Raw genomic sequence first — 21,312 nt, 5'->3', positions numbered from 1 at the left:
CCCAAAATGACTAATCAATTTTTAAAAAAAAAAAATTTTCTTACTAATAAACTCAAGATATTTGTACTCGCTAATCCATATAAAACTATTCCTTCAACTGTATTACAATCCCTCTTAACAACAATCAAGATTATGATTTACTATGGGTCAACAAATATAACAATAAATAAGCCTTTAATTTGTCAATGAAAATTTGTTTCCAAATGGCTTTTAACGGCTACAAGCACCTAAATGGTCATCGGTTCCCTAAACCCTTTTTGAGGGCAGTCTTCCTAGTTTCTCATAGCACATACTAGGAGGCCAGAAAAGAAGCAAAGTCTTCATCAAGCATATCCTTGGTCATCCATAAACACCAAAAGTTTGTAAAAGAGAGAATAAACATAACAATTTATTTTTACATTTAGCCTTGGTCCCATCAAGAGACTCCACGTGCCCTCAGTAGTCCTCACCCTAGTAGAAGATCATTTGAAGGGGCCAAGTGCTCAATCCATCTACACACTGGTCATGTTCTCAAAATATAAGAACCAGCTACTGTTACTAAATGTATTTGACTTGTTTCAAGCCTCAGACCAGGAACAGCTGCCCTGTTGTATAACCCTTCTACCATCAACTTCATCATGTCCATTCTCTCCCATACTTTCTGCTCCAAAAAGCTACTGGACTAAGCAACTAAAAGAACAATATTAATAATCATCCATCAAGGATATGACAGGATAACTCCTTGCCGGAAGCAGAAATGACCAAACACCTCTAATAATTAAACAAACTGCACTAATAATTAAAAGGGGGAAAAACTAAGGCTAAGCTCCTACAAAGGTGGTGAATGGCCAATGGCTGCAGTCAAAAGCTGTTTCATAATTCAGGGTACTGCACACATTTAGAAATTTTTGTCAAACTTGAGGAAAACTTTACAGCGGAAATATATTATGGTGGACCCTGCCTGCACGGCGTCGGGTAAAAAAAAGTGATCGCCTCAACATGCACAAAGGTCCTCTTGCTTTAGCTTCATCTGATGGTGATTTTCAATTGGTCACCTCTGAAGTGGTTCTGATGCCTGACTGCTCAAAGCAGAGTTTGAAGGAATAGAAGGGAGGCTGCCGTTATCTTGAGGCGGTGCAACACCCCATTTAGGCTCCGCATCTGAGGGCTCAATCACGTGAACTGCACCATCACTCATGCCTAAGGCAATCTGGTTGGGCTCCGACGGATGAGCAGCGATCACCAAAGGATAGGCACCACTGCCACTGCCAGTGATATATCACCAAAAGATTTGATCAGCCACCAACTTCCTATATTTAAAAGCATGATACATAATAAAAACACATTTCCAGAGAAAATATACCTAGGAACTGAAGATGGTATGTAAGCAGAAGGAGCAACTCTACACCGCAGCCTCAAACTGTCTGAATCAAACACTCCAACTGCACCGTCACAGAAACCAGCATATACCAGCAAACCATCACAAGAATAGATGGCGCTTGAAATTGGTCCAGAAAGAGATTCTCTAGGGGTCCACTGTATATCAGATAATTAAAATGAAAAACCTCATTATGAAAACAAAAATCACATAAAATGAGAACCTGAAAAATCATTTCTTCTATCAGAAGAAGAAAGAAGGTGCACTGGACATGAAAAAATCTCATTGAGATGAAAGAAAGTCCTTTTGAACCAAAACAAGGAAAACATACAGATCGCACGCAATCAAGCTTCCCATCATAGATAGCAATTTGACTTTCATGGACCACCAGCAAATGTGCTTGATCATTATGGAACTGAACTCGTGTTTCTCCAGCTAACTGGGATGTCCGACCTGGAGGAGCCTGAATGAACCTTGACTTTTTCTTCTCCCACCCATCAATACTCCATACACATAGCTGCATTGAGTCAACCATATTGGTCAGAAACAGCTTGAAAACGTCCACTTTACATAAATCTGGAAAAACATAAGTTAGAAAGCCCTAAAGCACTACTACTAGAGTCAGCCACCTACATGTGCATCAGCACCTGAAGAGACCAACACATTCATTGACTGTGAAAAGGCAAGGCCTGTGATCCTCTTTTGGTGACCCTTGAGCTTGATTTTAACCTGTAATAAGAAAAACAAAAAAAAAAAAGGATAATATTGAAGATGGGATCTCAGCTCTCAAAAAAAAAAAAGTACAGTACACACTATGCACTCAACAAACGGGTGTCCTTGAATGGTTAACAATTCCATGAATTAAAATTCTCTCTATTTAGACGAGTGAAAATCACCTCATCAATCCTGACATTATAAATCTGAATAGTAGAATCTTCCATGCCAATAGCAATTATATTATTATCTTGTGGGTGAAAAGCCAGATAGGTGGCTGCAGGTGGCGGCGGCATAAATGTTGTCATGACCTGAAATAATCATATAACACATGAATAACAATTCAGTTACAGAATCATGCCACTCAATCAACCGGTGGTGCAGGCACTCCAACCAGCTTATGCTAAAACACTTGCCAACAGAAAATATCTTAGATGAGTGAGAGAGTGAGAATAAGGAAAAGAACAAGAATTAATCATTACCACCAGACCACCTAATTGTATAATCATTCAAATGCAGGTAAGATATGTAATTGCATGTCACGTACCTTAAAAGTCATCATATTGAACAAAGAAACTTTTCCACCCGAAGCAGACATCACATAAGAGTCATTCTTGGACAAAGCAATACAAGCAGCTGCCTCCTCGGATTGATTGGCTTCGCTTGTGTCATTAGTCATGAGAGTTCCACTTGTAGGTTGCCACAACTGGGGCATAACAGATGCAGTTGACTGAAATTCACTATGAGATGTCAGTTGCAGAACCCAAAATAGTATCAACATACAATTAAACATCTTTTCATCACATGAGTTGACACTGACCTTCCCAGATGGGTTACGATCAGTCCGCTGCCATTTCCACAGTTTATGAACTGCGTTGGAAACAAGCGCTAGCACAGCTAATCCAGAGTTTGTATAGAGCAGCCTTACTACCTGCAAGTTAAGAGGATAAGTCACTTGATGTCAGAAATAGCAATAAACATTATGAGAACAGATTGAATTAGCACAAACTTTCAAGACTATCAGAAAAGCAAGCTACAAAGGACTATCTAACAGACATTTCAATAACATGCTGAACCACAGCCTTGTTTTTGTCAAAACACATAATCTGTGAAATATAGAACAGTGAACCCACGGTAAAGAGAAGAGCCAAATTTGACTAGCAAGCACAAAATGAACAACACAAAACCCAATTTGGAAATCGCAAATTTATCTTCCACTTTTTTTCTTTTTCTTTTTTGAATGCTGAACCCCATACCCTGGTGACACTAGAAGCCAAGACTTCACTATATAAGGTGAGTTGTGTTTGTTATGTCTATTTTGTCAAGTTGGTTTGGCAGACTTAGCTCCTCTATTTCCGATAACACATGAACAGCGTACCTTGCCAGTTGTCATAGGGTCAGTAAGGCGAAGTGCTTTGAGCTGGGTTGCATCAACAATATCAGCCAATTTCCAGCTCTTAAGCTTCTCTTCATCTGTAATCCTTGGTTTAACATCTGCAGTCCTGCTACTGTCCATAGTGGCCTGCAATTTCTTTGAACCTAACAATCTTAGATATGCACAAAAGGAAATGTAGCAAATAAACTTGACAACATAAAAACATTTACCAGCCCTCCCATAGATACAGCTGGTGACATTCTATCTGATCGCTCAAGGGTTGCTGCTAGAGGAGTGGAAACATTTCCAACAGTAGGTAGTGGACTAACAATAGGAGGCTGCACAAGGAAAATCAAGATTATATATAGAGACTAAAGACAGTGTCATGTGCAACAAGACAACAATTTTCTTTATAATAAGAACAAGGCATTAATATTCTTCATATGTTTCTTTTTCAAGGAGACGACTACTTCACCTTTGTGTTAATTGGCTCAGAAGGACCCCGAGGCCCCTCAAAAGTACGGCTTTCAAGCATCCTTATCAGTCGCTGCCCATCGGTGTTTGCTAAAATCTTGATGCCATTGTCATTTGTTGTAACTGCTAGCAATGAACCCTCCTTGTTGAACCTTAGCCTAGGGCTTGCCTGCAGACAGTTACAAACACATCAACAAATTCCAGCCTCGCATCATTCAAGTACTTCAACTTTTAAATTCATACACACCGGTAATCCACCCTCTGCATCTGTTGTAGTCAATATACTGGTACTGTCCATATCCCAAAACTTTATCTGGAACTCATCTCCAGCTGCTAGGAAACGATTCCTTGTTGTGTCAAACTGTACAACACCTAAAGAGCGTTTTCTAAAGCCTGAATATGTTCTCTTGATGGCTCCTTCACTCTCATTCCACTCAACTAAGTGTGAATCGCCTTCTTTACTTGTTCCACAAGAGAAAAGCCTACATAAACAAGCGACTACAATGTTCATATAATACAGTAAGACGAACAGAGAAAGTATAAACAGGAATGCCCATCAGAAATGAAGAAAGTTGGTCAGGCAAGAGGAGCAAGCAAATGATGAGCCAAACTGTGGAGGATTCATGAAGTTGAACCCAATATAGCTGGAATTAGACTCAGAAAATGACAATGATTATGCCAATATCCTCCTCAGAATAATTAAACACAAAGTACACTGTGTAAGTATAGCCAGGATGACAAGGGTCACATGAATCACCTAGTTCCGTCAGCACTATATGACATTGTGGTACACCAAAGACCAGGAGCATCATAATCAACTCTCGAACCCATGCAATCATAGAGCCACGCCTTAATTTTCCCATCAATAGCTGTTGAGAAAATAAACTGCAGAAAAACAAGTAACATGATTTGTAAAAATCTGGAAGAAATAGAATGATCAACCACTGATCTTCCACAATCACAAGTCAACTATACTTCACTATGATGTTGAACATAGTTAACAGAATTCAATACCTGGATAGCCTCTTTATGATGAGGACAAACAGAATATACAGGAGCTTCATGGCCCTCGAAGATATACTGTCTGCGACCACTAACAGCATCCCAAACCTGTAATTTATAAAAAGTTTGTAAGAGACAACCTCCGACATGCAAAGATTAGAGTGGGCCTAGAGATCATCATCACCTCACCTTTATAGTTTTGTCATCACCACAAGTTATTATAGAGAGTTGCTTGTTTGGATTAGAAAAGGCAATGTCATTAACTCCACCACCATGGGCATCAATCTGCAGAACCACAAGCAATTAGACAACTCCATTGTCTTACTGCAAGAAATCAAAGAACAGAATTATCAAGTTATACCTCCAAATGCTGTCTCAACTCTCCCGTAGGACTATACATGTATAATTGAACAATATGCTTTGAAAATGCCACACCTAAAGAAATGCACATCAAAACATAACAAAAGATAAAATAAAATGAGACAAACAATGACCAAAAACAGGCACAATATGAACACAGTGAAAATAAGATACGCATATTCATCTTCTTAATAGATAAAGTAAAATAAAAATAATTGATTAAACTACCTAGTATTGAACCATCTGGACCCCATATGCACCGATTAACAGATATTGTAGCATCCTTCATCAAGGCTGTCTGAAACTCAACAATGGGAAGTAGTTAAAAATAAATAAACAGATAAATATTGCTTCAAAATCAACAATAGAATCAGCCCTCACAGACCAAGAAAAGTACCTGCAATGGCATGGAACAGGGTGAGATGTCCCAAACCTTGAATGTCTTATGTGCTAGTCTTTCTCGAGAACCAACTTCCCATATTGCAATATCACCAACATTTGTTCCCACTGAAAATGAATATGTTTAGAAAATAATCAAGATCTCAACCAGTGTTTTACACTTAAAAGGAACAAACATACGGCCTTATATGCAAGAATTTAAATCTGATAACAAGAACCAAATCCATAAAACAATGCACATGCAAAATCACCTAGAAGAATTGTTTGCTGCTGAGGGTGGAAATCCATGCTCATGACATTCGATCCCTGGTTAAGAGTCCGCACAACATTCTTGGGAAGGTCATCCTGAGAATAGATATTAGGTGCATGTGTTGCACCAGGAAATGACACCTAAAGAAATACATATCTGAGCATGTCATTTATGTAGCAAGTATGACACATAACTTAACTTAATTTACAACAGCAAAAAAAAAAAAAAAAGTTCAAATTTCTCATTTAAAACCTCATCAGATTGTCCTGTCCGCATCCGCTTCATCAAGTGTTCAGAATCCGCTGATGGATAATCCAAGCCTGGAGCACTTGTGGGAGTCCTTGGGTGTTTCAAAAATGCAGCTGCAGAGAGAGAATTAGGCACTATTCCAAGTTTTCCGAAAAAAGATAAATAAACAAAGAAACAATTCGCCTAAAAGAGGCTCACCAGCATTTGGAGGCTGCACAAGACCAGGGGAGCCTGCAGCCACTGCAGCATGTGCTAAAGAAGGAGTAGTGCTTGACATCCACCCAGCAATAGCACTAGCGGATGGGGAAACAACTGGTTGGAACGGCTGCATCATGAGACTTTGCGTAAGTGAGATGACACAGACAATAAGACTAAAATTCTGCAGGTATAATTCATGCACTCTTACACTATGAGCTCCAATAGGAGGAAATGCCCCAGCTTTTGGTATTGGTCCAACAAGAGGATTGTTGGCTGGTGGAGGAGCACGAGCTCCATTATTAGGAGCACATGTATGATCTGTAAAAAGAGTTTTAATGTCTGGGTTGGAGCGAGGATTCTTGCAAAGTTGGTGCTGCCAATTTAGACTGGACAAACCAACAAAAAGAAATTGATACATATTATCATCAAAACAAAATGATTTAAAGATTTATAGATCCAAATCTCTTGCTCAAAAATAATATCACATGACAGCTCAGTTACTTAAACCAGTTGCAAAATAAACATTACCTTTGGTTAATTAAAGTTCGTAGCCGCGAGGTCTTGAAAGGTGGAAATGTAAGCTTATCACGGAACAGAGGGTTTGCCTCAATAAGCTTCTTAAGTTCCAGCAGCATGATATTTCGGGCAGATTTAGTGTCCCCATACTTGGAAAGCTGCTCATTTTGCCTTCATCAAAGAACAACACAGAACAATGAGCAAAGCATTAACTAATAATTTATTTGAAACATTGTGAGTTATTGCTACCTAAAGTTCTCTAGAGTAAGTAACTGGGTAATTTCCTTGAATAGCTCTTCATTGAAGGACGCAAAGACCTTGAGATCCTTCACAAGGATTTCAACCGCCTGTGCCCTGTCGTGCCTGGAAAGAGAAGGAAAATAAGTGCTAAGTTTAGTACCTTAATTTATCGGCAGATCAAAACTTAGTAACTAGGGAAAAAAGTGCACGCACCTGTCGAGAGCTTCCAGATACTTTTGTTTCCTAATTTCAAAAAATATTTTCATAGAGTATCGGTTGTCCTCAACCTTTGTGAATCCACATAGATATTTTTCAACTTCATCCCATTCCCCAGCTTGCACTTGGTCCTCAAAGTGCTTCATATTAAAGAAAAAACCGGACTCTTGTTCCAACCTAAGTCCCAAAAAGTCCCACCAAATTTAGAACACAGTTAATAACATGCAATACATTAAAAATCAAGACAACTTAGCAGGAACGCGAACTTACTTGTGGACTGTCTCCTTGAACTTTTCCTCATCCAAGAACTGTAAGATAAGGAAAACTAGTTCCCTACTCAAGGAAGACATAGTTCCCGGTATCCCTAACCGCTCCAGTGCAAAGTTGAGGTATCAAACTCGGGGAGAAATGAAATGAAAGCTTAGTAAGCCAAACACGAACCTCTTCCCGTTTTATCCTCCGATAAAACTTCCTTCCAGAATCCCCAATTGCAGAGCTTCAGACAAAAGTTATTCCTTTTCCCTGTTTCCTCTTTCAAAAACCACAGCTGGCTCCTCGAATAAATATGAACTGTTTCAGTCAGAAAGTAAGAAATCAAGTCTTTTCATCCACTTCTTCTTCTTTCCACGACTTTCTTCCACTCTCCATCCTCAAACACCCGCAGACAAATACAGCATATCAACCCGTCTCTCCTCTCTAACAGCACCTTCCAACAAACCAAAAGATCTAAACCAAAACGAAACGAAGATCCAACTTTAACTATCACCACCAGCACGAAGAACCGGTCCCATCAAAGTCAACATCAAAGACCTCATTTTTCACTCCATTTCACAAAGATCCAACCAAAAACAATGCCCACACCTCCAAAAACTCCTCAACCTCTACAAAAAAAAAAAAAAAAACAGCCACTCCGTTATCTCCTTCCACCGAAACCCTAATTCCGCCACCGAAACCAAGATCCAAGGAACGAAACCGCGACAACCATACGAGTTAAATGCTCTGCAATCGGTTTCCGCGAACGATTCACGATCTGGCTCCAAAAAATGCGTGTTTCCCAAGGAGCAGAACCGAGCTCCCGATCTCGCACACAACCGCTACCAACCTTCCACCACAAGAACAAAAAACCACTACGATTTCAAGACGGGAGAAAGAAAAAGAAAACAGAGGGAAAACTGTCTTACTCGAAAGATATCTAGGGTTGGGAAGCTCTCTATTTTTTTCTCCCTCTGCAACTCCTGCCCCTATTTATACCTCTCCCCCTCCCTGTATTTCGCTTTCGCTTTGTTGGGTCTTTTTTCTCTTCTACAACAACGGGCCGCCGTGGTCGGTTTCCTTCTGCAGCTTCTGCTTCTCTCTCTCTCTCTCTCCTCTCTCTGCCCTTTTTCTCGGTTTTTATAACCTTATCGTCCCTTTCTCTCTCCATTTCTGCTTTTATACCATGAACTTGCGATTAGGTCACTTCCCACTTCCGTTTTTTTCCCCGAGGTTACTTTTTAATGCAATTAATTACTCGAGTGCCCTCTGACTCTCCACGTTTCCAATTTGCCTTATCTATCTTCTCTAAATGACCCTTTTATTCTTTCCGTCGAATGATCGGAGAAATGTTAGGGTTTGACTCTTTTGACTCTTTTCACTTCCTTGTATCCATAAAAGTATTTTTTAAAAAAAATATTAAAATCGTATATTTTATTTTAGAGTTAAATTTGTGTCGTTTTTTTATTTAACAACTTCTAGTACATTCTAAAAAAATAGAAAAAATATGTGAAAAACTAATTTAAACTAATAACATTTTGTAATTCGATACGTACAAATTAATAACCAATATTGTTAGAAAATATAAAATTCTTATATTTTGAACAATAATTTATTAAATTATTTTTGATAGCTTATTAAAGTAGCATGTACATAGTAACGATATATCAATAGTAACAACATACATTATTAATGATATATAAGTTGATACTTCAAGTACACATAGGTAAAAAAAATAAAAATAAAACATTTTATGTGTCACAATAAAAAGCATTAACATATAAGTTAATAGTTCAAGTACACACAAGTAAAAAAACTTAAATAAAAAAATAAAAATATATATATTTTATGTGTCACTATAAAAAACACTAACATATAAGTCGATAGTTCAAGTACACATAGGTGAAAAATTCAAATAAAAAAATAAAAATAAAATATTTTATTTGTCACTGTAAAAAGTACTAAGTCGATACGGTAAAAGAAACTCAAATAAAATATTTTATGCATCACGATAAAGCAGTATAAATGTCTATGTTATTTCCCTCTATTTCCCTCTTACCGGAAGAACAACCAATTCTTCCCACAGTGGTGATTTTGTAAATTCGTTGGGGCTATTTCGAGAAACGGAGAAGACGTGTTTGTCGGTTAAAAAAGATCGGGCGGGGCAAAATGGTCATGAAGGAAGAAATCGAATGTAATATCCGTTATTATTGCAGGTTCTGAGGGTTCGGTTTGTAAATTCACGTGGTTTGATTCCTTGCGACACGTCATCCTTCCTCGTACCCATTTCGTCCCCGCTTTTTCTCATTTTTATAAAAATAGGAGTTTATTTTATTGCAAGATCTTATCAAACCAATCGCAATGGGTCGTTTTCGTAGGGCGGAGTAGCTGTCGAGTCAGAGGGATAAGGGCCTGGGCGGGCACATCAACTTATCACTAACTTCAAGATTTGATAAGTAGTTCTGCTTATCTGACACATCTGCCACCCTTCTAATTTTGTATTAGGAGAGAATAAAACGTACGGTCGAAATCAGGGCAGGCAGAGTCCACCCTGGTGCATCGCCAACTGCCGGTAGGGCGACCGACACGCGTCGCACGGCGGAGACATTGATGGCACGTTGCCAGATGACTCGCACGTGTGGATCACATAAATAATACTTTTCCAAAAAAATAGTTTTTGGATTTTGAGCAGCGGCTCTGATGATAGGATCTGTCGGGAAGTTTTAACATCCACTGGGACGATGCCACGTTGCATTTGAATTCTCAACGTTCATCCATTTATTAGAATATCATAATTTTTTTAAAAAAAAGTTAATTATCTATTCCGGTTGGTTCAACCTGAATCAATCGTTCCGGTTTGGCTTAACACACGAATACTTGGGTCGTGTGTCTAGTTCAATGTAATTCAATCATTTTTTTATGAAAAAATAATGAAAATAAATTTGACTAGAGAGAGGATTCAAAGTCGTGATCAAATTCCATTTCAAAGATCTCTACACATAAGGTATAAGTATGTGGATATTCATGATCAATCGGTTTTTTTATGGTTCTTTTAATTTATTAAGGCCGTGTTAGTGCCCCTAGTTATAAATTTATATAAATAAAAATAAATAATCAATCTTATATATTACCCTATTTATCAAATAATTTTTTTATAAAATAAATTATCAAATATAAAATTACCATAAATTTTTTCCTTATGTTGAAAGTATTATTTATTAAAAAATTATTCATACAGTTTTTTCATCCTATCTTGGTAAAAAAATCTTACCTCGAAAATTATATGATTTTTTTTTGTAAGAATTTCCATCTATAAAAGTGTTTTAAGGAAACATGAGGTACTGTTAGTCATTACAATCATATTTCTATTAGGAATGCCTTTTCCAACTTTTTTTTTTGTTTGAAAAAAGGCACTAACAAAGCCTAAAAGAGTGTCGGTTTGTAAAATAAATTGGTTGTAAAATCACGATACTAGTTCTTAAATGTTTTTGTCTTGAACCCGTTTTGGAAATCAGATAAAAAGTAAGATGTAAAACAAATTTATTGGATTCATTTTTCATATCGACTTCTCCAAGGCCACCCTTCTATAAATTAATAATTTGTTAATTAATGATACAAAGTAATTTATGAAAAACAAACACAATTAATAAATGTATGATAAATGGCTCGATTGCATTAAAAAAAATGCTATTCAAACGGGGACACGCTTCATTTTTAGGAAAGATAAAACAGTAAAGTTTAATATTGATATTTTAATTTTCAGGGTAATTTTTAATTATGTCATAATTAGAGATAGGTCTAATTGTATTTATCCTTAATCCATGTTGGAAAAAGAGACTAATTAAGATATAAACAAATATCATTTTCATTTTTCATGTTCAACTCCTAATGGGGACATGCTGCAAGACTACCCTACACTTTAACAAATAAAAAAAAATTAAATTATAAACACTTGAATAATTGCAAGATAGATTTGGACATAATAAATGGGCCAAGAAATAAAAAATTAATTGAACGGGGGCACACACGTCATTATCAGTAAAGAGAAGAGCAGAAAAAGTCCAGGACTGGATGCGTCTTCTGGGCAGAGCACAATCCCTGCAGATTCCGCAGTAGGAAAGAGCTGTCTCGAAGTTTACGAAGCTGCACACTTTGTTTCTGGTAGGGCCCATAATTATTATTATTATTTTTTAAAAGTAAATATATTTTTTCTCGATAAGCACTGAATAATAAAGAAAAAAAGTACCTTTTGGGGATTCACGAGATGCTCCGATTAGGGGAATTTAGGAGGGTCAAGTCCGTGTAGTTGAACGGGAGTTTTTTGCCTTTACGAGAGATCTCAGCTTAGTAAAACGAGACAGCCAATCAGTGTCGTCTTTCTCTAAATAAACGCACTGATTCGCCGTGTCGGCCTATTTCCGTGGATACAGATCGCCCGATACGCCCATCCTCACACACATCGGTTTTCAATATCCGGTGGCCGATACGTGGGCTAGTAACCTCGGTGAGAGGATTCTTAGATTCCAAAACTAAAAGCCTGAAAGCGACACTTCCAAGCAGACATGACGTGACATCTTAAAGCTTGCGGTCTTGCTTAAACGTACGACTATTTTTTTTTATTATTTTTTTTAAAAATATCGAGTGGTGGAGGGTGGGCCCATCCTTCAAGTTGAATAAATGGCTTCGCTGTCATCGATTCTCGATTTTTCAAGTTTCCAAAAAAAGGGTAAGGACACTTGACAGCGACGTGAGGTTCAATTTATCGGGAGAATACGGAGGAACGTCGCGCGAGTACTGGTTGAATAAAAAAAAACCGATACTTGCCGAGACGTTAAGATACCGTAGACCCAAGAGCTGTCCCTTTCGTCTCTCTCTGTGTAGAGAGAAAAAGGGAAACAAATGAAGGCTTCTCCGATCATGATTCATGAAAGGGCAAAAAAAGAAAAACGAAAAAGTGAGGGAGAAAGCATACACCAGGTGATGATGCCATTGCCGACTTCTGAAGCATCATGGGTATTAATGGCTTTTGTCCCTTTTCCTCACCATTCGACTCCTGGTCGGGGGGTGCTTCATGGCTTCACGTTCATGGGAAGAGCAGAAGAGGGAAACAGGAATAAGAGGGGAGATGGAAACTGAAAAGTGGTTGGGATTGGGACGTGGGACGTGGGACTTGGGACTTGGGACTGGGGACTTGGCCTATGCGGCTTCTGGCTTCTGGAATCCAATCAGTGCTTCTGCTTCTGCTTTTGCTTTTATTTTTTAATCTTCTGGGTGGGTGCTGAAGAATTCTGTGAGAAACAGTACGAGTGCAGAGTTGCAGAGAGGGAGGGGTGAGGTGGGTGACGAGAAGGGAAAGTTAAGAGAGAAAGATGAAAGATGCTGTTTTCTCTTTCTACTTCTCGTTCATGGATGTGGAATATGTCGGTGCTATAAGACCCTCAAATTGATTTCATATTGGGCCGGTATATCGTGTAGGGTATAGGGCCCCCCCATTCAAATACCAAATTATTAATGGTATTGAGCAGACTATTAAAGGCCAAAAAGTCACTTCAATTTATGTAAATGAAGAGTAAGAAAAAATAATGGGTTTGAATAAATAAAATTGGTCAAAGTAAAAATGAATTTTATTATTATTCTGTCTTTCTCTGTGGCCGCACAAAGACCATACAAAAGATTTAAGAAAGTGTTCTCCACTATACTAAAGCATCACCTGTTCTTGCTCGGGAGAAGCAATAAAAATATTATTGTACTATTGGTAACAGTAGAGCTTTGTAGAAGAGTATTATTATAAGAAGAAAGAAATAAATCATCCAATCAAATTTTACTCATCAACTCAATGGGGACACCTGTGTTGATTCATATTCAACATCTCATGGGGAAGTCCAAAAACTTTTATCAATTCTGAGAATGAATGCTTAGCTTTTTTGGTATCAATTTCAGCATAGCAGCTGACGGGAAAGTTCCTCTTTTGGAGAAGATTGAAGAAGGGTCCTATTCATCATCTATCTATCTAAACTTTTTTTCTTTCTTTTTGTTATTTTATCCTCTTCTTAGCTTTAATGGGAGGGAGATGATAATTTTGCTATTTCGTTTACAAGCATCCAAATTCGAATATATCATCCATGTAGCAGAAGACTTCTGGGTTACGATTTTTCTGTTTTTCCATTGCGCTATTGTTGATACTTGGAGAGATGATTATTATTGACTGAGAAACAGACTTGTGCGTTGACCACTCCCCATCTTGTTCAAATCCAAGCAAGCAATGCTCACCACTGATTCTCTGCACAAGATTTAAAGCTATGAAATAAATAAAAGACGGATGAGAAAATAGAAAACCAAAGATGAGGATAATGATTAAATGGGTATTCGTGATCGAATAAAAAAAATAAACAGAATACTCTTCCGTAACGAATCTGGTACTCTTTCTGAACAAGAAAGACGTGCCCTTTATCTTGTCACTTTCGAATTCTTTCTTTCCGTTTCTTTTCATTTCTGAAATGATCTTCGGACTCTCATTTTGATCCACGCCCAGTTTGAGACATAACGGAATCGACAAGCCCCTGATTTTGTTTCTTTTTCCGTCCACTGCCCTCTTTCTCTGTCTTCCCTCGTGAAATTATTGGGATATTTAGCAAAATCTAGTCTTGTCTCTCAGAATTTGAGCTGAATATGTGGCCAGGGAATAAATTTAGTCTGCTTTTTGAGGGACTAAAAACAAATGTATCTCGGATGGACGGAGACGCAGCTATAGTTTGGTAATCCATCTGGAGAGAGAGAGAGAGAGAGAGAGAGAGAGAGAGAGAGAGAGAGAAACAGCCCATTTAGATGAATGAAGCATACAGGACAGTGCGGGAAGATGCAAAAGGTGAAGACTTGGGAAATTGGAATAGACCTTTTTTTAAACCTGGTTGAGCATATCTGAATGCTGATGTTGTAGCTACAGAATTGAAGTCTTTCGTCTTCGTACCTACAAAGAAAACAAAATAAAAGAAAAGGAAACTTCAGGACCAATTCAATACTAAAAAGTCGGGTCCATAAGCCAATCAATTGTCATAGGGGGAGACACGCTTTCACTAAGATTGGCCTATGAGTCTTCGGCTCATGTTGAAACGGTTCCCAGTGAATCGTCGGATCATTTTTCAACAGATGGTAACTATTGTGGATTCCCACAGGATTCCAGGATTACTGGACTGCCATCGGGGAGCATTGCCTGGCAGCCTTTTACTCTCCCATAGCTCGGTTCGATTTTAGCTCAATTCGACTAGGTATACTTGGATCTCGAGCCGAGTTCGAGATCCGGGATTAAATTTACAGGACCGAATTTAAGGTCCGGCTCGTTCCTCATCCTTGTCCGAGGCAGACCACGCATTCGACCTCCTCCATCCTTGTCCCCTCAGCTATGAGCAGCTGCTCCAGCTCCGTAGCCGTCAGACCCTTCGCTGGCCGCTCCTTCACCGGCAGCGGCGGCGGCGCCCTGCTCACAGTGTACGACAACAGATAAAGTACACCAAAAACATCACTCCGATGTCGGCTAAAGGCAGCAAGATTGCCACGAATATCCGCAACATCATTTCTCCAATCTCCAGATCCAATTGTTCCCTCTTCCAAAGCCTCTCTAGTGTTAAGATTCACTCTGAGATTTCTTCCCTTAAGGAGAAATTATATAAATATTCTGTAAATCCGGTGATTGGGGTAATCCCCGTTAATCACTCAAATTCTTCCATGTATATTTTGTAAAACGGTTATTTAAACCGATGATGTGAATGAGAAATCAAGATTGTAATTGAAGTATTATTTTTTACTTGGTATCAGAGCAGGAGAATCCTTCTCCAATAACGTCGCCAGCAACGAACCACATTCCAGTGATCGGCACCAACGTCATCGATGCAGAAGACGAAGAGCCGCATTATCTCCGTCGTCGCCCTCACTCCGGTGGATCGTCGACGACGCTGAAGACTGAATAACGTCGCCCTCGTCGCCCTCACTTCCAGCATACCGCCAGCCCGAACGTCGCTGGCAACGAAGAAGCCGCACTGTCGACGAAGAAGACAGGTATGGAAAAATTTTTTTTGCTTCCGTTAACTTAGGTCTGAATTTTTTTTTTATTTTTCTGGCGGGTCGCGAGATCTTCTTGCATCGGACCGGAAACAGAGACCCGGACCACTTATCGGACCGGGAAAGAAAAAAAAATTATTCAGAAAGAGGACCGGACCACAATCGGAGAAACCGGGTCAACCCAGCGAACAGAAAACGGATCGAACCAGTTTTTTTTTTTTTTTTTGGGTGATCACAAATCTACCGATCTTCTATTTCATCATGTCGAAGGAATCAACACCGATTATTCATGTGCAATCCAAAAATTCTGGTTTTTCAACCAGCGTCACTCTTACCGAAGTCAACTATGATGTATGGTCCCAGATCATGGAGATGCAAATTGCGGGACGAGAAAAGCTCGAATATATTATGGGAAAAACACCATTTCCACAAGAAACGGATGCCTCCTATGCGAAATGGTATGCTGAAAATCAAAAAGTCAAGGGGTGGTTATTAACCTCTATATCACCAGATATTATGAAGCGCTATATTCGGCTGCGTACCGCACGCAAAATATGGAATGTTCTAGAAAAAGCTTTCTACGATGGGTCAGATGAATCCCAATTATTTTCATTGAATCAGAGAGTTTTCTCTACCAAACAGACTGGTCACCCTTTATCAACGTATTATGGTGATCTTGTGGAAATTTTTCAAAAACTTGATCATCGTGGCAGGATTATAATGAAAGATCCTAATGATGTTATCGCATATAGAAAATCCGTTGAAAGATTGCGTGTTCATATTTTCTTAAACGGATTGGATGCAGAATTCGAACAAGTCCGTGGCAAAATTCTCAGAAAAGACCCGATATTGGATCTTGAAGAAGTCTATGCTTATGTACGTCGTGACTCTGTTCGTAGAACCACTTTACATAATGAAGTTGATCGCGTTGAGACATCTGCAATGGTAGCACGTCGAGCTAAGTTTAAAACAGCTCGACCAACTGGTCCTAACAGTGATCAAAATCGAACATCAGGATTTCAGAATCGTAGCTATGAGGTTGGAACAACCAAATCAGAGCGCATTTGTACTCACTGTGGTGAGACTGGGCATATAAAGTCACGATGTCATGAACTTATCGGGTATCCAGAATGGTGGGATCCTACCAAAGCGCCTCGCAGACGGAACTCCAAATCAAATAATCATGTTTCCGTTGTAGTAACGAAACCTTCCACCTCTCACACAACTGAGGATGCATCAGTCTTAATCGCTACATCTGGTAAGGTTCTTAATACTTCCGCACCTAGTAGAAATAGTGAATGGATAATTGATTCTGGTGCTACTGATCATATGACCTTTGACAATCATCATGTTAAAAGTATGAAACCATCTGCACAACATATCGTATCTACAGCAAATAGTACTCCATCTCACGTTATTGGAGAAGGTTCTATCACTCTCACTAAAAATGTGAGTCTTGATTCTGTATTAGTTGTTCCAACCCTCAATCATAATCTATTATCCATTGCTCAAATAACTCGTACTCTGCATTGTATTGTGGTTTTTTGGCCTAACATTTGTGTTTTTAAGGACATTCGAACTCAGAAGACAATTGGGTATGGTACTAGAAGGGGGAAGCTCTATTACCTTGATCTGCAGCCAGAGAGTTTTCATCAGTTAGCCTAAGCGTTCTCAACGAAGAATAAATCTGCAGATTCTGACATTTGGTTATGGCATAAATGGTTGGGTCATTCATCCTTTGGTTATTTAAAGAAATTGTTTCCTACACTTTTTGCAAAGTTATCTATTTCAGATTTTAAGTGTGATGTATGTGAATTGGCGAAAAGCCATCGTGTTCCATTCCCAATAAGCATGAATAGAAGTCCAACACTTTTTATGATTATTCACTCTGATGTGTGGGGTCTAGCAAATATAGCCTCTCTTAGTGATAAATGGTGGTTTGTTTATTTTATTGATGATCACACCCGTATGACTTGGATTTGTTTAATGAAGTCAAAAAGTGAAGTTAGTTCATTGTTCAAATAATTTCACAGAATGATAGTCACTCAGTATCATTCTACAATACAAACTCTTCGAAGTGACAATGGTGGAGAATTTGTGAATCAAAGTTTCAAAGAATATCTAGATGATCATGGTATTATTCATCAAACTACTTGTCCATACACCCTCAACAAAATGGGGTTGCAGAGCGAAAGAACCGCCACCTTCTTGAGGTTGTTCGTGCTTCCTTGTTTGAGGCTCATATGTCAGCTAGTTACTGGGGTGAAACCATCACAACTGCAGCTTACCTTATCAATCAAATACCCTCAAGTGTGTTACAATTTCAAACTCCCTTGAGTGTTCTTCATAAAACCATAAGTTCACCTGCTGTGCTGAATCTGCCACCTAAAGTTTTTGGGTGTGTAGCCTTTGTTCACCTCCACAAGTCATTGAGACATAAATTGCAACCTCGAGCTCTCAAGTGTGTTTTTGTTGGTTATGCTCAACATCAGAAAAGTTATCGTTGTTATCATCCTCCTTCTCGCAAATTGTATGTCACTCTTGATGTGGTATTTTACGAAGAAAACATGTATTATTCTACTCCCGAGTCTTCAATACAGGGGGGGGGGGGGGGGGGGGGGAATGATTGAATTAAAGACCCTTAATCATCATTTGGATATCTTGGATACTACAAGTGGTCAATATTCAGATTACAACTGTGCACATCAAAATGATACAAATGAGCATGATTCACAGGATGGAGAAAGACAAGACCAGGTGGAAGTAATGCAACCAGAGTCACCGCCATCTTCCCCCCTTCATAATGTACTAATGGATCAATTGCCTTTTGAGTCCGAGTCCATGTCTGAGCCTCAGGTAATTTCCGAAACTCAACTAAGAGTGCTACCTCATCGAACCACAAGAGGAAAACCTAGAGTCAATTATGAACCTCTTCTCACCTCTAAATCTCAGTATCCCATGCATAATTTTGTGTCTTATCATAGATTGTCAAAGGAAAATGAAGTATTTTTGAATCAATTATCTGCTATATCTATTCCTAATAGTGTGCAGGAAGCCTTGAAAGATCCTAAATGAAAAGAAGCCATGAATGAAGAAATGAGGTCCCTCTAAAAGAATTCAACATGGGAAGTGGTTGACCTACCTGTAGGAAAGACACCAGTTGGATGTAGGTGGGTATTTACCATTAAATATAAAGCCGATGGCACCATTGAAAGGTTCAAAGCAAGACTTGTTGCCAAAGGATATACTCAAACCTACGGGATCTATTATAATGAGACATTTGCACTAGTGGCCAAAATCAACACTGTTCAGATTCTACTATCTTTGACTGCGAATCTTGACTGGCCCTTATACCAGTTTGATGTAAAAAATGCATTTTTGCACGGAGATCTCCAAGAAGAAGTATATATGGAATTACCTCCTGGATGTATTATGCAAAAAAAAGGATGCAAACAAGTATGTAAACTGAGGAAATCCCTATATGGTTTGAAGCAGTCCCCGAGGGCGTGGTTTGGAAAGTTCACAAATTTTATGAAATCTATCGGATACAAGCAAAGTAACTCAGATCATACTCTCTTCTTGAAATATAACAAGGAGGCCATCACAACTCTTATTGTATATGTTGATGATATGATAGTAACTGGGAATAATCCAGAAGAAAAGAAATCATTACAAAGTTGTCTTGCTAGAGAATTTGAAATGAAAGATCTTGGCTACTTAAAATATTTTTTTGGTATTGAAGTATCCGGATCCAAGGAAGGAATTTTTCTATCTCAACGAAAATATGCTTTGGATTTATTAAAGGAAACTGGTATGACAACATGTAGTCCAATCAGTACTCCTATGGAAGAAAATCTGAAACTGGGAAACACATTCAGATCAAGTCTTTGCTAACAAGGAGCGTTATCAGAGACTAGTTGGGAGGTTAATGTATCTTGCACATACCAGACCAGACTTAGCTTATGTACTAAGTGTGGTTAGTCAATTTATGCACTCTCCAAGTGAAGAACATATGAATGCCATCAATCGTATCCTGCGCTACTTGAAATCATCTCCAGGGAAAGGAATTTTATTTAAAAAGGGAGGTGACTTGAAAATTGAAGGTTATACCAATGCCGATTGGGCTGGGTCAATAGAAGATCGACGGTCTACCTCTGGATACTTTACATTTGTAGGTGAAAATTTGGTCACTTGGAAAAGTAAGAAACAAGAGGTGGTGGCTAGATCGTCAACTGAAGCCGAATACAAGGGAATGGCCAAGGCAATATGTGAATTATTATGGATCAAAAATTTGATACCAGAACTACATATTGAGCAAACAAGTTCTATGAAATTATATTGTGACAATAAGGCAGCATGCGATATTGCCCACAACCCAGTCCAACATGATAGAACTAAACATGTTGAAGTTGATAGACACTTTATTAAAGAAAAGTTAGAAGCAAGAATCAGCTTGCCGATGTGCTAACCAAAGCAGTGTCTTACCGAGCTTTTAACAAATGTCTTGACAAGTTGGGCATGAGTGATATCTATGCACCAACTTGAAGGGGAGTGTTAAGATTTACTCTGAGATTTCTTCCCTTAAGGAGAAATCATGTAAATATTTTGTAAATCCGGTGATTGGGGTAATCCCGTTAATCACTCAAATTCTTCCATGTATATTTTGTAAAATGGCTATTTTAAGCCGATGATGTGAATGAGAAATCAAGATTGTAATTGAAGTATTATTTTTTACTTCTAGCAACCAAACTGCCAAAGCTCGAGATCAAGATTCACGAGTCGCAAGCAAGGCACTAGAACCTCTGACCAGTTGCCTTTTCAACAGAGCCCATAACCACTCGGTATGGATTGAAGCGGCTTCCATTATGGCGGACGTCGATTTATTTTCTTGCCGGAGAAGGAAAAGATCATGTAAGATGCCATCATCATTTTTTGGATTATACAAACAGTGTCACTTCATTCGCTTTTTGTACCTAACTGACTCCCCTCACCCCGACGAGACACGGGTAACTTCTGTTCCAGATGGTTTTCAAGTGGCCCAACCCTGTTAATTTATGTGGCAAAGCACGAGTAACTCTTTTCACTCTGAAGTCTTATTATTTCATTTTCCCGCTCTTAATGGAAGTACACTCTTATCATTTCATTTTCTCACTCTTAATGGAAGTACAACTTACTTGGTTAAAATTATTAGACTCGAGCTCGAGTTTAAAATATTTAAATCAAATTCGGCTCAAACATAGGAAGGTTCGGGCTTAGCTTAATTCAATGTCACCCTTATGCCCAATTTTAAGTAGAGGTCATGCTCATTTTTATGTAAAATATATGTATAATTTTATATATAATTTATTTAACACGTATTTTTTTAAAAGTTTTAAATATATGTTGGAGCTCGAACTCGAGACATGTATTTTTTGAAAATTTTTAAATGAATGTTAAAGCTCAAACTTGGTTAAAATTATTGGGTTCGAACTCGATAACAATTTTAGGCTTAAGGCTGGGCTCAGCTCGAGCTCGAATTCGAAATATTTAAATCAAAATCGGCTCGAACATAGACAGGTTCGGCTCAATGCCACCCTACGTACACCTGTTTTCGTCATAGCAGAGTGGGGTTTCTTTTGCTCTCCCGTACACCTCCCGTACACCTGTTTTCATCAA

General features: G+C 38.6%; 2 protein-coding genes across 6 annotated transcripts; one reads left to right on the top strand and one right to left on the bottom strand.

Annotated features, from left to right (window-relative positions):
- Positions 1 to 319: 319 nt before the first annotated feature.
- Positions 320 to 8,739, bottom strand: LOC137948869 (protein TOPLESS-RELATED PROTEIN 2-like). 5 transcript variants are annotated; one of them, XM_068795055.1, is made up of 26 exons: positions 8,338 to 8,739; positions 7,621 to 8,231; positions 7,348 to 7,527; positions 7,144 to 7,257; positions 6,907 to 7,065; positions 6,587 to 6,764; positions 6,379 to 6,505; positions 6,184 to 6,293; positions 5,933 to 6,071; positions 5,680 to 5,789; positions 5,511 to 5,580; positions 5,284 to 5,357; positions 5,112 to 5,207; positions 4,935 to 5,030; positions 4,678 to 4,805; positions 4,168 to 4,402; positions 3,922 to 4,089; positions 3,677 to 3,784; positions 3,450 to 3,602; positions 2,892 to 3,002; positions 2,619 to 2,801; positions 2,254 to 2,382; positions 1,991 to 2,086; positions 1,689 to 1,874; positions 1,343 to 1,515; positions 320 to 1,244 (listed from the first exon to the last, which is right to left on the bottom strand). In XM_068795055.1, the coding sequence occupies exons 2-26, from the start codon at positions 7,698 to 7,700 to the stop codon at positions 1,031 to 1,033; spliced, it is 3,417 nt and encodes a 1,138-aa protein (XP_068651156.1). In that variant the 5' UTR covers positions 7,701 to 8,231; positions 8,338 to 8,739; the 3' UTR covers positions 320 to 1,030. The 5 variants fall into 5 exon arrangements, with proteins under 5 accessions (XP_068651156.1, XP_068651155.1, XP_068651157.1 ...); XM_068795054.1 differs by having other exon boundaries at positions 7,621 to 8,452; positions 8,532 to 8,739; XM_068795056.1 differs by having other exon boundaries at positions 7,621 to 8,452; positions 8,602 to 8,739.
- A 7,179-nt stretch (positions 8,740 to 15,918) lies between these two features.
- On the top strand, positions 15,919 to 17,322 carry LOC137947645 (uncharacterized). The gene is made up of 3 exons (XM_068793440.1): positions 15,919 to 16,915; positions 17,051 to 17,106; positions 17,227 to 17,322. Exons 1-3 carry the CDS (start codon positions 15,919 to 15,921, stop codon positions 17,320 to 17,322), a joined length of 1,149 nt encoding a protein of 382 aa, XP_068649541.1.
- Positions 17,323 to 21,312: the final 3,990 nt, after the last annotated feature.

This window comes from Aristolochia californica, unplaced genomic scaffold, assembly GCF_029961685.1.
Source record: "Aristolochia californica isolate CCGP_79_NKW_82.1479 unplaced genomic scaffold, dmAriCali1.0.hap1 SCAF_13, whole genome shotgun sequence".
Taxonomy (NCBI): domain Eukaryota; kingdom Viridiplantae; phylum Streptophyta; class Magnoliopsida; order Piperales; family Aristolochiaceae; genus Aristolochia; species Aristolochia californica.
This window is presented reverse-complemented; position numbering and strand designations above follow the sequence as displayed.